This window comes from Hippocampus guttulatus, chromosome 9, assembly GCF_054856545.1.
Source record: "Hippocampus guttulatus isolate MCC_2025c chromosome 9, RoL_Hgut_1.0, whole genome shotgun sequence".
NCBI lineage: Eukaryota > Metazoa > Chordata > Actinopteri > Syngnathiformes > Syngnathidae > Hippocampus > Hippocampus guttulatus.
Window position 1 is genome coordinate 21,732,507 of NC_141269.1, and position 17,205 is coordinate 21,749,711.

General features: G+C 37.9%; 1 protein-coding gene across 1 annotated transcript in view; it reads right to left on the reverse strand.

Annotated features, from left to right (window-relative positions):
• Positions 1–17,205, reverse strand: part of sorcs3a (sortilin related VPS10 domain containing receptor 3a) — a 235,923-nt gene that overhangs the window by 64,139 nt on the left and 154,579 nt on the right. Inside the window, exons 8-9 of the mRNA XM_086119367.1 lie at positions 11,451–11,540; positions 7,718–7,897 (exon numbers count right to left, since the gene is read on the reverse strand). Of these exons, the coding sequence (XP_085975493.1) occupies positions 7,718–7,897; positions 11,451–11,540 (270 nt within the window). The remainder of the gene's footprint in view (positions 1–7,717; positions 7,898–11,450; positions 11,541–17,205) is intronic.

A 17,205-nucleotide genomic window follows, 5' to 3' on the forward strand; every position in this document is an offset into this window, starting at 1 on the left:
ATTTTTGCCTTTGATAAAATACTCTGGATAATACATTTTTTAGGACTATTTCTGATTACTTGGTTAAGTATCTTCCATATTTCTTGTGTGTTACTTTTATTCTGCTCTAATAGTGCATGATAATGATCTCTTTTACTGGTTCTTATAATATTTACTAGTTTATTTTTATAGGTCTTATATTTTTTTTCTGCTTCTTCAGTTCTCAATTTTAAAAACAATTTATATAAATAGTTTTTCTTTTTACATGCGTTTTCTATGCCTTTCGTTATCCATGGCTTACTTGGGTCTTTATACTTTTTGGAGACTTTAGTTAATGGAAAATGTTTATCATATAAAGAGATTATGGTAGACTGAAATACTTCAAACGCTGTATTTGGGTCTTCGTTTGAGTAGACCTCGGTCCAGTTTTGTTTTTCTAGGTCTTGCTTAAAGGCGTCGGTGGAGCGTTGGGTTCTTAGTCTTATTTCTGTTATGTGAGTTGTTGACTTAGCTTTTCTATCAAAATAATGATGAAAAACTGCAAAAACAGGTAGGTGGTCACTTATGTCATTAATGAGAAGTCCACTTTCCATTTTATGGTCAATCTTATTTATAAATATGTTATCTATTAATGTGGCCGTGTCAACTGTTATTCTGCTAGGTTTTAGGATTACTGGGAAAAAGCTGTTGCTGTACATAGTATTTATGAAGTCGGTTGTTTTTTTGTGTCCATTTGGGTTTAATAAGTCAATGTTAAAGTCACCACATATTATTCGTGTTTTCTTATCGTTGTTGTAACTGAGCATATCTGTTAGTTTTTTATTGAATGTGTCAATACATGATCCTGGTGTCCTATAGATGCAACTTATGATGATATTTGATGCCTTTTTATTATGTATTTCAATGGTTAGACATTCCATTAGGTTTTCTATTGTGTTTGTCAATCTCTCGATTTTACTGCATTTAAGTGCTTTGTCTACATATATTGCAACCCCCCCTCCTTTTTTGTTTTCCCTATTAGTTGCAAACATTTCATAACCTTCTATTTCCATTTCAGTTGTTTTATCTTCATCAAGCCAAGTTTCTGATATGGCAATTATTTTAAATTTATTGAATTTAGTCAGGTATTCTTTGATTTTTGTGAAAGTTAGTTTAGTTATGTTTTTTTAATCATGTTAATCTAAATTTTAATCTCTAACTTCATTGTTTCTGTAGGTGGGTTGCCTTTTTATAATATCCTTTTTATGTGTTGGCTTCCTGTATTCGGGTTGTTGAGGGTGGGGAAACAATGGTCAGTCACAACCTGAAGCGGACATTGATTGGCTGTGATTATGTTTGGGCTTGTTTCGCATAATAAACGGATTGGCTCCCATTGGAGTTGGGAGGGCCAGCTAGGCAGTAGTGAGGAGAGGAGCGGTGAAAATGGAGGAGCATGTGAGATTTCTCAGGCCAATGAATGTAAAATGTACATTCCAAAAACACCCTGACGGCACTATTGATAAAGGTAGAGTGTTGTGCCTAATTTGTAAGGAGTTTGCTTCCCACCGACGCAGCTCAACTTTAGCCTACCACATCAATGCAAAGCACCCAGTCGCGGGTGCAGCTACAGCTAACGTTAGCACCGAAAGCATAAGCAATAGAGCGAGCCATAGCAAAGCTCTTCGCCAAACTAAACTCGAGGAGAACACCCGGCGTACGAGGCATGAAGTCAGAATAGCCTCTGCATCCTCTGTAGCCTATGAGAAGTGATTGATGTTTATTTCAGATCTTTATTTTATAATGATGAACAGTGTTATTTCTGAAGTGCTAACTTACAACACTGTGATTTAAGTGTCTGTTTTATTTATTGTTTATTATCTGAAGCAAGTTCAGTGTTGAGTACTTGTATTATTCCGAAAAGTGTTTTTACTGTTTTTGATATGTTAAACTAAGCATTTTTAATGGATCTGATGTTCTATTTTATTTTTATTTTGTAATTATTTGGAGATTTACAAAAAAACAAAAACAAAAGAAAACAGTGATTCCCCCTGGTGGTCGAAACTAAATGTTGCATGTAGGACTTAGGACTAGTCTCAAATACAGCACAAAGTAAATGGCTTGGATTGCATCTGTTCAAGTCTGTTTAAAAACAATAAAATACTTTATAATGCCGCTTTTTTTGTGATGTCAATCTTTTGATCTGTCTCAATGATGTAATGGATTTGAAATGAAAATAGGAGTTTTCTCATCAATTTTTTGATGAGATTAACATATAGGTTAATTTGATCAATTAATTACCGATCATAATTAATCACACAATTTTTTTTAATCTCTTGACAACACTAGTTTTACATACTTGGCCAATAAAGATGATTCTGATTCTGAATTAAACTTGCTGTATTTGTTGATTGTGAGGGCACAGCACAGAATCGTAAATTTTGACTCATAAGGAACATGAGTTTTAAATACTTTGTCAAAAAAAGGGTGTGGCCACCTTTCTTTGAACTCTGATCCAGTAGTTCTTCAGATATAAATCTTCGCAAAACATGTTGGGAAGGGAATTCAACAAAGAACCCATACATTTTAGTAAATTGGCTTTTTAACCAATAATCTGACCTTGAAATTGACCTTTGGATCACGCTACCTTTTTTTTTCTCTTAGATGTTCTCTAAAACATATAAAAGGTTCCAAGATGTGTTTTTTTTCCCCCAGCAATAACGAGTCAGTCTCCATACCCTCAGATTTGCAATGACAATTCAACTTTCAATGAATATTCCATTAACCAGGACAGCCCCACAACATCCAGGGTCCTTTAAAAACTCTGTAACTTCCAGGCATGTTGGTGGTATTCAGGAGGTTTTCCAAGTATTCTCCCCACTGATTCACAATGGCCCGAGTTGAGGTCAGCAGAGTGCCATCTCCACTAAACACAGTGTTAATGTTGCACTGCGTCCCACCTAAAATGCCGCATGGTCAAGTCAAGTCAAGTCAAGTCAACAGTATTTATAGAGCACTTTCAAACAGCCATCGCTGCATACAAAGTGCTGTACATGGAGCAATTTAACATGCACAATAAACTGTAAGACAAATCGGTAATAAAGGCGGTAGAAAGCACCAAACAGTAAAACCAAGAACAAATCTAAGTCATGCTGAGTCGAATGCCAAAGAATACAAGTGAGTTTTGAGGAGGGTTTTGAAGATGGGCAGCGAGGAGGCTTGCCGAATGTTCAGGGGAGGTCATTCCAGAGAGAGGGACCAGCAACAGAAAAGGCTCGATCCCCTCTGAGCCTCAGTTTAGTTCTTGGTACCTCTAATAAAGTCTGGTCCACAGACCTGAGGCGCCGGGCAGGTGTGTAAGGGCGGATGAGCTCAGAGAGGTAAGGTGGCGCGAGATTATTCAGAGATTTAAAAACAAATAAGATGATCTTAAAAATAACTCTAAAATGAATGCTCCTTCTCCTCTGTTCGTGAGCAAGAATTTCCTCAAAGCTGTCCCAAAGTCGTTTGTCCGCAGGCATTGGGGCTGGAGTTGAAACTCTTTCTGACAGGGGATTCTGTCAGACATTCCCAGCAAACAGTCACAATACATTTGGGTCCACCAGGTTGGCCCGACACCCCTCACCCCCCACCCGTCCCCCGCCATCAGAGCTGGCACAACACCAGGTTATAATCAGTTGACAGCTCCGCCCCTCGCTTCACCAGTCGTGTCACCACAAATCTGGAGACACAACCACTAAGTCAGATCATTTGCAATAAAAAAACTTATTTGACAATAATAGTATGTTTAAAAGTCCCATATTAAGGGTGATCTCTGTTTTCAGGTCCTTTTCCGAATACTGTGATTTTGTGGCAAGGTTCGAAGGTAGTTATGTTGGTTAATATTTATACACTGTTGTCATTTGTACTCCTCTCTATTGGCGGTTATGACAGGAATATGCATCTGCTCATGAGTGAGGAGGATATCAGGATTTAATTCATCTGATGGCCTGTGGGTTGATTGTTGCTGTAAATGGGCATGAGCTACCGAGGTATCATTGCGAAATGTAGGTGATAGCCTCTGTGTAATTAATGAGACGATATATTTGCAGTCGAACAGATACGTAATGTGTGATATGAGCAGAGAGACTGTGTACTGCATGTTATCAGCTCAAACTGACCTGCAGGGAGAGTTTAGAGGAACTGACAGTGGCGGTTCTGGGGGGGGGCAACGGGGGCCAGTGCCCCTGTAGCACCGATTCTGGCCCCCCCTTTTTGTCCCCGGCAGGCTGGTACCATATCATCCCCTGGCTTGAATATTCTCAACAGACGTATTGTTACGCTTGCAGACATTTTAGCCCTCCTAATACTGTTTTTTTCTCATCACTGTAATGTTATGACTACAATTTCAAAGTCTGAAGAAATAAAAAGTCAAATAAGATTTCAAATCTGTCTTTTTAGCCCTGGGTTGAATGTGCCCCCCCATCAAAACCCCTGGCCCCAGCCCGGCCCCCTCAGCGAATTTGATCCAGAACCGCTGGGAACTGAATAAATAAAGAATAAAGAAGAGTGATTCCAGAGGAGATTAAAATGATCAATAAAAAGGTCAAGATGACCGCAAATGCGTGCCAGCCAAGTGTTTAAGTCTACCAGCATAATGAAACATTTCATGCTGCAAGATAAGGCCGGGAGAGGGCCACTGATAAAAGGCTGATCGACCATGTGTTTTTAACGAGGCAAAATGAGAGTGGAAGTCTCTTCACCTGCTTGGAGAGTCGGCGTGCTGTCTCTTAAGTTCCCCTGTGAACGGATGGAGAATGGGAATCCAGTAAAACAGGAATAATATTAATGTCCATAACCTTGGCTGCGGGGTAACAATGTGCAATGGCACTGGAATAATGGTTACGCCTAATTACTGCATATAGTCTCTCGCGATGAGAGTGGTGGGCACGAACAGAGGAGAAGGAGCATCGAAAGAGTCACAGCATCCAGAAGCACAGAGTGACACTGGCGAGGCCAAGTGACTGAAATGGTGGGGTTTGGGCACTCTAAGAGAATGGCGGAAAAGGACAAGGTAGCCTACGAGCACGCTGGGATACTGAATACCTAAGCAGGTAAATGCAGCTCCCATGGTAAAAGCCACCCATTCACAGCAGAGAGCCACCGTGTGTGGCATGGAAGTCGAGGGAACAGGACCAGAGACCACAGCACCTGAGCCCGGACTCGAATGAGTAGAGCGATTGAACCGTTATGAATTGGCCATATTTTGGAAGGGAAATCACTAAACTTTATATGCCTGTAATTCAAATTGTTATGAATATTTTCAAAATTCCCACGTCACGTAATTGCGCAAACATATTGAAAACAAGAAAGAGTTCCGAGACAATTGCAGATTCGTAGACTGCAGTGACTTAGTACTCAGGCATTCACAGTTGAAGCAAAACTGACAGGTCTGGCGTTAGCCAGAAGCTAATGATTTGAGGCAGTCAAGTCTGCATCCCAGGCAGTAATTGTCTGAGATGCATGCAGATCTCACAGAAAGACAAAGCATGGGAAAGAGAAAGAGACTTAGCGTGTAATTTGTATTGAAGACCAAAAATGGGAAAACGTTCAGAAAATGACCAATAAAGGAAGAGAAAATCTGTAACAAATGCCGCTCTCCTCAAGCACAATATCGAGTTTTCCCATTCACCTACTATGCATGTTTTTGGAAGGTGGGAGTAAACCAGAGTATCGGAGAAACCCCCCACAGGCTAGGGGAGAACATGCAAACTCCACACAAGAAGGGAATCCCACATGCAGGACCCGACTCAACATATCGATTTTATTTTTAAGAGGATTCAAATTAAAGTATTAGGGATTTCATAAAAACACAGTCATTCAACCAAAGAAAATTATGAGATGGTCCTTGTTGACTTACGTCTTATTAAAAATATATACTGTATTTTCGAAATTCTGCAAGAGAATGTAAACTTATGAGCACAATTGTACAAATCAGCAGTTTTAGTTCTTTGTTATATTTTAGAATGATAAAGGCCAACACGTTTTTGAATTGAATTAATTTAATTCGCTATGACTGTATTGATTATAAGCAGATGTAGATATGACGTTATAGCTACTTATGTATAGATAACAATCACTGAATAATTATTTATTTTGAACATGTGTGAAAATGACAAGAATAGAACAGCCAAAAAACAAAAAAAAAATAACTAACATAAAAGTAAAATTTCAAGTTCAACATTTCAGATTGTACATGTTCAAAAAAGAGGAGCAATAAGAAAAACATGTTTGTATTCGCTTGTTTCTATTCCTTTTCAAATACTTACTCCTACCACTTCCTTATAACCTGAGATAATTTTTACAATATACTGTAGCTCAACAGTATGATAATAAATATAAAATATTTTGAAAAAAATATTGCTAAAATGTACACACCCTTATTCCTCAATAAACCAAAAGTAATCACTTTATCATTGCAAATTATCATTCTCATTTGAAGGTTGAGCTGGGCAGAACATTTCTGTCACAATTTGGAAAATTTCCCATTTTTTTCACAATTCTATAATAATATATTGGTCAGTCCACACGTGTGGTTGTTATTTGTACACATTATTGGCTAATCTAAGCGTCATATTTTGGGGGGTCTCCTGAAAAGTAATGACTTTGGAGGTAAGAGGATTCCACCTGCCAGTGATAGAACGCTAACACAATAATACAAAAATTATATTAGGAAAACAAGGTTAAAAAAAAAAACTATACCTATATAAAATACATCATGAATCATTTTTGTCCCTTATAATATATTTATAATGTACCTACTTTAAAATATATCGGCATTTTTCCTGCCTCGAGAACCCGCTTATTTACGTGTACACTGTCAGGAAGAAGAAGTCATTTTAACCACAGCAACAATTGTTCATGCTCTACATGACGGTAACACGCCGCCACTGCAGAAAGAAGGTACCTTACCAAGTAATATATGGACATCAATACATTGGTGCGTGTTTATTTTGACGTCGTTCCTGGCAGCATGTGTGTGTGTGTGTGTGTGTGAATAGTGTCACAAGTGACAGTGAGGAACACCCCACACGCTGATCAGATGCATTTCAAAACATTTTTGTGTGCTTATTAACGAAGTGTGACGGTCAATATGGATACATGGATACATTGAAAGCTCCCAAATAGCCCTTTTGATCAAGACGACAAGAAACCGAATAGAATTTAAGCGAGAACCTGTAGTATGTAAGTATGACTCCGTATGAAAGTCATTTTATTTATTTTACATTGTTTTCTGTGTGTTAAACTGTATTTTTCCTCTATTAAATGTATTTTAAAAATATTTTTGTGTGTCTGGAATTGATTACTTCGACCAGTGTAATCAACAAAACCAAAGGGTCCATGATGGAGGTATCATGTACTGAGGCAGGACCGGTATGAATTGGAATTTAGAATTGTGGGAAAGCCATCTGTTAGTTGAAACACAAACCGTATTTTTACTCACTGACATTGATCACTAAGCAAATGCGGATGTGTATAATCGGTGGGTCCTATTAAATGCTTATTTAACAGCGTGTCTCAGTATAGATATATTTCAGCAAAAGTAAATGCTTGCATTACAAATTGCAGTTGTGTCCCCTTTCCAGTAATTTTCATGGTAATGTGCAGGTGATTTATGGTAGGTCCCAAATTGCAGTAAGATAATAATAGTTTCTGTGACTTCCCATTAATTAAATCGTGAGAGGTTTCCTTGCATTTATGGCCAATTTCATTAGGAGCATACCTCGTACAAATCCAGCATCTGGTTCCCTCCTATGCCGTTCGTAGTTTTGACATTTTCCATGGCCAAGGTGAAGTAGATGCCTCTCGTGTCAGACAGGTAGAGGTTATAGGTGTCATTCTGGTTCCACTCTTGGACAGCGGCAAATACCTGCTTTTCATCTGTGCTGACAATGTGTAAATCCTAACAAGGAGCAGGGAGAGATTAAAAGGAGTTATGACTGGAGTCTTCGCGGTGAGATTAGAGCAGGATGACCCTGTGGAAGTGGTCATAAGATCAATGATGTGCTATGAATATAGACAGAATATAGACAATGACAAATTGCATTGGATACTGTTTCTTGTGCTGTATGGCAGTTGCTGATACAAGAAGTATTACTTGCAAAGAGAACCGGTAAAAAAATACACAATACCATCATTTGAAATTAGCATTGGAGACACCCTTCGTGAGTGTCATTTTAACCGATGAACTTTTGTAGTGTGACGTTTACCATACGACACCCACACCCCCCTTTGTCTTTTACGTTGGGTAAGTTGGGTAATATCCGCGCAAGATTCTCCGACACCCTCCTTAGGATTTATCTCCTGTTGTCGACCCTGCTTTCCGATGAACCTTGTAACTCGCCGTTTTCCTGGTAATCACCCTCAGCTTTCTGTTCCCGACTATGAATTCTGCCTTGGCCATTGCTGCATTCTGTTTGCCCGTCCCCATGGCTGTTTGGTGTTTCCTGTTGTGCTAACAGTAAATGGCGGACATTAAAAGTAATTTCCAATGATTACCATGGTTTGGTGTCCTGTGTTTTGGTTTTAATTTTACCTCTGAAATTCCCACTATTTCCGGTACGCTCTGAGCACCTTCATTCCTTCAGTGCCTATTTCCAGTTAAGTACCGTGATAATAACGTGGCCCATTTCTACCACTACAATGTGCAGTTAGCCATCAAGCTATGACTACAATCTGAGGACATGTGCATATTACATTATAATGTCTTTTGTGTTACTTGTCCTACTGTTTCTCGGTTGTGTGGACCCTCGTGAGACACACAGTCAGGCTGGGGTGAATTTGACAGCGAGTGTTGGGGCTGTCCAATTTGCCACAGCTTCGCTCCCTGCGCCACATGTGGTTAAACACAACAGAGACACGTAAGGGAAACTGTTTATTATAATCAGTAGTCCACAATCTAATGAGCTACCAAGCTCATGAGCAGACTGGCAGTGGGGTCATCAAATATGTCAATGTGGGTCCACACAACGCAGCACAATTTATTATCAAAGATAGTATCACACATTTTGCATCCTGTGGCTCATTCTGCAGATATTGTGTGAGCCATAGTAACATATTTAGCTGATAGGCAAAGGTCGAGTGGAGCGTGTTTTCACAGCATCCAACAACTGCGAAGAGGGTTTCATTTTTTCCGTTTTTCAGCCTCATTTTAAATAGTGAATGTCAAATTTACTAAACATTTTTCTTTTCACTTTACAAGGACTTTAAATTTAAATTGGCAAACAGCAATCCATCCATTTTCTAATTTGCTTATCCTTACGAGGGTCGCAGGCGTGCTGGAGCCTATCTCAGCTGTCTTTGGTCAGCAGGCGGGGGACACCCTGAACCGGTTGCCAGCCAATCACAGGACACACATTGACTAACAACCATTCACATGCACAACCACACCTAGGGACAACTTAAGAACACAACTAGGGACAACTTAAAGAGTGTTCCATTGACGTGCCACGCATGTTTTTGGAATGTGGGAAGAAACAATTACCCGGAGAAAATCTCAGCTCAGAGGTGATCAAGCTTTTTCCATTGCCAGGCACTCCCTTTGGAATGGCTCCCATTAAATGTTAATCAAGCCCCTTGCTCGACTATCTTAAAACACATTTTTATTCTTTGGCTTTCGACTCGGTAGGAGACTTGGCATTGTTTTGGGCCTTTTTTGTGTTAACTGTCTTTGTTTTTAGATGTATGCACTTTGTATGCAGCGGTGGCTGTTTTTAAAATGCTCTACAAATCAAGTTGAGTTGAGAATATCCAGGTGCTTTATTGCAAACTTCAAACCTGTAGCAATGCTTGTTTGTTTGTTTTTGTGGATAGCATTGGCATGTGTCATGGTGTGCTCCAATGACAACCATTCTTGTTTACTTATTCATAGCGAGTCAACCGAGATGTTGTGGCATGTGCCAGAGATTTCTGTAAAGCTTTGGCTGACACTTGGATTTTTATTCACTTATTCAGCATCCTGCACTGTACTGTTGCGGCCACTCCAAGTCGAGTAGCGAGAGTACTGAACTTTCTACATTTATAGCCATTCTGTATAAACCTAGACTCATGAAGTTCAAGGAATTTAGAGATTGTTATGACCCTTTCCAGCCTCTTGCAAGTTAACAATTCTTCACAACATCACACACACACACAGACCACTTCACAACAATCATTCTTCAGATGTGTAATAAAAACCTCAATGCATATCGAGTGGTACGTTGATTTCCGAGGTCAATTCATTCTGTGACTGAACTTGAAATTCAATTGATTTACTGTATATCTCAGATGATGGAATGCTGAATTTAAAAGTGTAACATATTTCACACTTTATTGCATCACCTCCTTTTAACAACACACGATGAGAGTTTGGTAACTGAGGACACTTATTGTTGACGCTTTAATGGTGAATTATTTCCCATTCTTGCTTAACGTAAGTTCGTTGCTCAACAGTGTATGTTGTCATATTTTGCATTTCCTAATGCGCCACATCTATTCAAAGGGCAACAGGTTTGGATTGCTGGCAGGTCGGTCTTGGACTTGCATCTTTTACTACAATCCTACGCTGTTGTAACATGCAACATGTGGCTGGACATTTTCTTGCTTAAATAAGCAGGGAAGTCTGTCAAAAACACATTTCTTGCATTGCAGCATATGTTGCTCCAAAAACTGTATGTACCTTTCAGCATTGAAGCGTCACAGATTTCTTCAGTTCTTTTAAGCTTTTGATGATATTATAGACCATAGATGGCGTAATCGCCAAATTCCTTGCAATTGCACGTCGAGAAATATTGCTCTTAAACTGTTGGACTATTTGCTCACGCAGCTGCTCACAAAGTGGTGAACGTGGAGTAGTTACTTGTGAACAACTGAGACTCTCAGGGGTGCTGCTGTTTTACTCGCCTGTTTCTAATCATCCTGTTTGACTGTGTAATGATCTAAACAGGTGTTTTTTGGGCATTCCACAACTTTTCCAGACTTTTGTTCCGCCTGTGCCAGCTTTAATTCACCCTGTTGCATGTATCGAGTTCAAGATGAGTATTTAAAAGAAAAAGACAGTATGTTCATCAGCTTAATTGAATTGAATTGAATACAACTTTATTGTCAAATGTGCTGTACGTATATACATTAAATATCAGTGTGTTCAATTCAAAATAGTTTCAATACAATTTGAAAATCATTTAAATCGGTTTTTATTTACATGTTCCCAACTTCATTGGAATTGGGGCCACCATTTAGCGATGATGTATTTGAAGCGCACTCGTATCTCACATATTGATATTGTTTTAAACAAGCTGTTTGTCTGGCGCTGTGATTTAGATGGTGATCAGCTCATACTTTATGACCAATTTATGCAGAACTCCAGGGTACCCTCAAAGGATTCTCATACATTTTCAAGCAACTCTACGTATGCATTGACAGACACAATGAACGTGATTGAACCATCACAAAGTGACCACAAAAAAAAAAAAACCTACCTTGGGTAAGGAATATTTTGGAAGTTTAATTTGGATGAATACGTCTCTCTTGTAGGAAACATAATAAGTGGCTCTTCCCGTAGTCGGTACCTATAAAAACATAATTCTCAGTTACACAAATAAATCATTTTTGTCATTTTGCTGAATATGAGGCCTGAAACAAACAATTATTTTCATAATTGATTCATCAGTCTATTTTTTGATTAATCATTGAATCAGGAAGAAAATCCAACCCCCCACAATTCACCGAGGGCACGGGCAAAGAATAGGGAATCTAGAGGGCTGACGGAAGCACTTTAAAACAGTACGTGTGAGCTGCGATAGTCAAGAGGCTGCAAAAGTGCATCGCTTGCTTCTGTGTTTGGCTTCTCATCAAGCCGCGCGTGTGCGTGTGTGTGTGCGTGTGCGCGAGTCCCTGGGACTCGCAGGGCTCAAACTGCAAAATTAACACTGCATATACCGTATTTTTCGGATTTTACGTTGCTCCCGATTATAAATCGCACCAGCCAAAAAATGCATAATTAAGAAGGAAAAGAACATATACTCCAGTGCGACTTGCGATAAATGTATAAGTCACATTTTTGGGGGAAATTTATTTGATAAAATCCAACACCAAAAACATACATGTCATGTTGAAAGGCAATTTAAAATAATAAATAAAATAGAGAACAACAGGCTGAATAAGTGTACGGTATACTCACGTTACATGAATGACATGCCTGGTAATGTCAGTAACGACGTAACATATTAAGAGTTATTCAGATAACTCTAGCATTAAGAACATGCAAACAAGTTTACCAAACTATCAGTTTCACTCCAAATCACTAAATCCAATGAAATCTTCATCCTCGGTGTCACTTTTAAACAACTCCCCCAACTCGGAGGTAAACGATGTGCCGCTTCCTCTTCTTTGTCGCTTACGTCAGACTTGATCAACACAGGCCGAGAGCGCCCTCTTGTGGTTTAATGTGAAAACAACATGTGAAATGACATAATCATGTGTGAATAATTTCACACATAAGTCGCTCCACAGTATAAGTCGCACCCCCGGCCAAACTATGAAAAAAAAATGTGACTATATATACTGTATATAGTCTGGAAAGTACGGTAATAAAATATATACAGTTTAGCACATTATACAATAGTCTGTTGAAATCCTTTGTGTTGTAAGGGTTAGTGACTACGTTTTCGATGCAGTCACTTACCCTTTCAAAAGCCGAATATTGGCAGTATTTGGCTTTTGAAAGGCCACGTAAGCGCAAGCAAAAACCCGACTACAGTATGCTTTTATTGTTTATTGTTTATTGAGCATATATAGTATACACAATAACAGGTTGACAAAAGTCAAACAAAAATTATGTAAGGAAAATTAGAAAGTAGATAAAAGAAGAAAACACACATCATCACAGTTGTATGCTCAAGGGAGTAGGAAGAAGTAAGTAACTTATCTAGTCCTACCCCTTATTTTGTAGCAATTTGATTTGATCATTTTTCAAAACAAAGAAGAAAAGAAAAATGTACATATCATCAAATGCTTTTACCCTTATGTATACTATACTATTCTATTTATACACCCTTTGGTTTGTATATATATAGTTATTCTTTCTCCTTTTGTATTTCAATTTTCTGATATTCATTATAATTATCATTTCTTGAATACAATTGATAGGTTGATCAAATCCAAAACAAGAACAAACGGTTGTCTTACTATATTTTATAAGTATATCAAATGTATCTTTTTAATTCTGATTCATGTAGTTTTTTTGTACTAATCTTTTGAATTTGTTTTTGAACTCCTCCAACGATTTGCTCATTTTCAGGTCCGTTTCAAGCTTGTTCCACAGGTTGACACCTATTACTGATACACACCTTTGTTTGATGTTTGTTCTTGTTCTGGATTTTTTGTATTGATTTGTACCCCTTGGATGATAACAGCTCTCTCTAATTTCAAAAAGCTGCTGGATATTTTGGCAGAGGAGATTGTTATGTGCTTTATACATTAATTGGGTAATCTTGAAGTCAACCAAGTCGTAGAATTTCATTGTGTTTAATTTGATGAATATTGGATTTGTGGGTTCTATATATTTAGACCTATTGATTATTCAGATTTCTTTTTTTTTGTAGTTTTCAAACAGGGAGTGTGTTTGTTTTACAAGCTTTTCCCCATATTTCTACCCAGTAGGTCATATATGGGAGTAATAATGAGTAATATAATGTATACAAGGAACTCTTACTCAACACATCCTTCGTTTTGTGGAGTATCCCGATAGTTTTGGATATTTTTTTTTTATAATGTTATCTATGTGTGGCTTCCAGGATAGTTTTGTATCTAGTCCAAGAAACTTATTTTCATAGACTCGCTCTATTTCAATTGAATTTATCTTTATTTTAACTTGGTCTTTGATTGGTCTCGTGCCAAAGACAACTAACTTAGTTTTTGTTAAATTTAAAGATAGTTTATTTCTGTCAAACCAGTTTTTTAATTTTGTCAATTCATTTTCCACAATTTTCAGGAGTTGTTTCATATTTTTTCCAGAGCAGTAAAAGGTTGTGTCATCGGCGAATAGGACGGATTTGAGTTGATTTGACACCCTACAGATATCGTTTATATATAAAATGAATAGTTTTGGTCCAATCACTGACCCCTGAGGCACTCCATGGATAATCTTCAGTAAATTGGATTTTTTGTTTTTGAACTGCACATACTGATATCTGTTTTCTAAATAACTTTCAATCCATTTATATGCTGTGCCTCTGATGCCATATCTCTCTAATTTATTCAATAATATAGAATGGTCTATAGTATCAAAAGCTTTTTTTAGATCAAGAAAAATCCAGACCGTGTATTCTTTATTATCTATATTAGTGGCTATTGCTTCCACAAACTCCATTGCTGCCATTAAGGTGGTCCGTTTTTCTCTGAAGCCATATTGATTTTCACTTAATAGCGTGTGTTTACATATGAAGTTGTCAAGTCTGCGAGAAAATAATTTGATCTATAATTATATAGATATTGGTCTATAATTTGTAAAGAATTGTCTTTCTCCACTTTTAAAAATTGGAATGGCTTTGGCTGTTTTCATTTTTGATGGAAAAATACCGTCTTTAAATGACAGGTTGCATATATATGTAAAGGGTCGCACTACAAATTCTATAATCTGTTTTACTATTGACACATCAATATTAAAACAGTCAGTTGACTTTTTACTTTGATAGGTTTTTACAATATTTAATATTTCATTTTGATTCACAGCAGTAAGAAACATTGTGGAAGGATTTTTTTCTATGTATTTATCTATTTCAAAAGAATTTATTGGATCAGGAATTTGTTTTGCTAAGTTACTGCCGATATTAACAAAATATTCATTAAATTCATTTGCTGTTTCTGCAGTTTCCTCAATAATGGTATTTTTGTCTTTCATAAAATACTCCAGATAATCTACTTTATTAGAGTTATTTCTAATTACATGATTTAAGATTTTCCAAATTTCTTGAGTGTTGCTTTTGTTTTGTTCTAATAATGCATGAAAATGGTCTCTCTTGCTAGTTCTTATAATGTTTACTAATTTGTTTTTATACGTCTTATATTTTGTTTCAGCTTCTTTAGTTCTGGATTTTAGAAACAATTTGTATAGATTGTTTTTCTTTTTACATGCATTTTCTATGCCTTTTGTTATCCATGGCTTTATTCGGCATTTGATTCGTCCTGACATGCATGGGGTGGAGTTACACCCAGCCTATATAGGCTCATAGACTGCCCAACGGCCATAATGTGTCCAGACATTATTCCGACCACTGAACATTGACACACCTATAAATTGGTGAAAAGAATTCAGTGCCAACAAATGTTTTCACCGGGGAGGAGCATTTTTTCAGGCTGAAAGGGGCTTAGCATTTGAACGCGCCAATTACGCTCAGTATAATATAGACTTTAAATCATTTGCTAATTTGATCCATGTTGGTCATGACTCATGCATTACAAGCCCTCACTCGCTTTCTTAATGATGCAACAGCTCCAAACATGCGTTCAGTCACGAGCAGAGTATTCTGATTACTTGTTATTGGATTGACAAAGAACAGACTGTCAATACTGTACGGCACTGGCAACGATTAGTATAACTTCCAAGTCCACGATGCACGCTAATCTTGCATTCAAAGAGTGACATATTTCCAAAAGGGAGCTCTGTGGAGTCCACGTCTCATGGAAAATGACTTTTTTTTTTTTTTTTACCGTGAGTTCTTTTTAAGATTGATGCTTGATGCATCGGCTTAGTCTGCGCTGACCCATTACGTTATTTCAGCAACCACACAGCTTCAACACAAGCCAACATTGTCTGCAACGTGCACCTAAAAAAAATCTTTAACATATGCGGACTGTCTGTGCAGGAATACATGACGGCCGAGCAAAAGCTGTTATAAACAACAGTGTTTTCTACTTCCCGATTCTTTTATTTTCATTTATTTTATTAAATGTATGTAGACTACTGTTCACCCCGAATTGTTGCAGTCGATAGTTTACTCAATGAAGAAAAAACAAAAAATATTAATTACCTGTATTGTGGCGAACTGCTGCTCTTTTGTCATAGATGCTCTTCACTGCCTCCTATAGCCTGTGAGAATATCGACTGACAGCAGGGGCAAGCCAAATACAGGGTGACCCAAAAAGATGCGTACCCATATTTTATTCGATAAAAAATCCATTTTTTAACGAATGTCTTTTCTGTTGCAGGACGTGAAAGGTGAACCTATGGATGATCGTTTTTAGCTATAGTTGCCCCAAAAATGTCTTGGACAAATCAGCAGAAGATATTCTCCCTGGAGATCTATTTTGCAACAAAATCATACCAGAGTGTACAGATTCAGTTTCGAAAACGTTTCCATTGTCGCAACTTTCCACCAAAATCAACGATTGTTAGTTGGGTTACGAAGTTCAGAGAGCATCGGACTGTAGTGAACTTATGTTCTAAAGCCACAGGGGGAACTTATTCAGGCAGGAAAAAGAGTGCAAGGACAGAAGAAAACATTGCTGCAGTGAGGGACTCAATAGAACGCAGCCCTAGGACACATCTTGGGAAAGCCATAAATTGACTAAAAATTGACAGAAATAGCTGAAACTCTGGTGAATGGTCTTCCATAAACTGAATAATGTGTGGTTGTAATTTGAAATAAATAGCTTTCTAATCAAACTCACAATTGAAATTTTCATGGGTACGCATCTTTTTGGGTCACCCGGTATAAAAGACTGCTCACGTCTCATTCCTACGCAGAACGGACATGCGTCAACCATAACCCAACCTTTACACCGACAAAGTCAATCATCGGAACTTAACACAACAGAGCACGCATTTTAACTCCTGAAGAGGACAGTAAAACCCCCAGAAACAAACAAGATCTGAGGCTACAGGATAGGCCTGGAAAAATATGTCAAATGAAGAATGCAACAGTCTGGTGGAGTCAGTGGTTGGCCAGCTTAAATTAAATGTTATTCACTTTAAGTTAATTTAAAGATGTCCCTTACAATACTTTTGCTCACTGAAGAACTCGGTGGTTTCAAGCAAAAGGTGCCCCGTCCGGGGTTGTTGAACACACCTAGATGTAAACACCCTGAAATAAAAGTTGAAATTCAAAACTTTTGTCTCATGTTCATCTTGTCTGAAACTCGAGTCCTCAGTATGCAACAAAAACAACAGAATTGATCTTGCCGTTCCAATACTTTTGGGGGGACTGGATGCCTGAAAATGTCCGTTCTCACCCA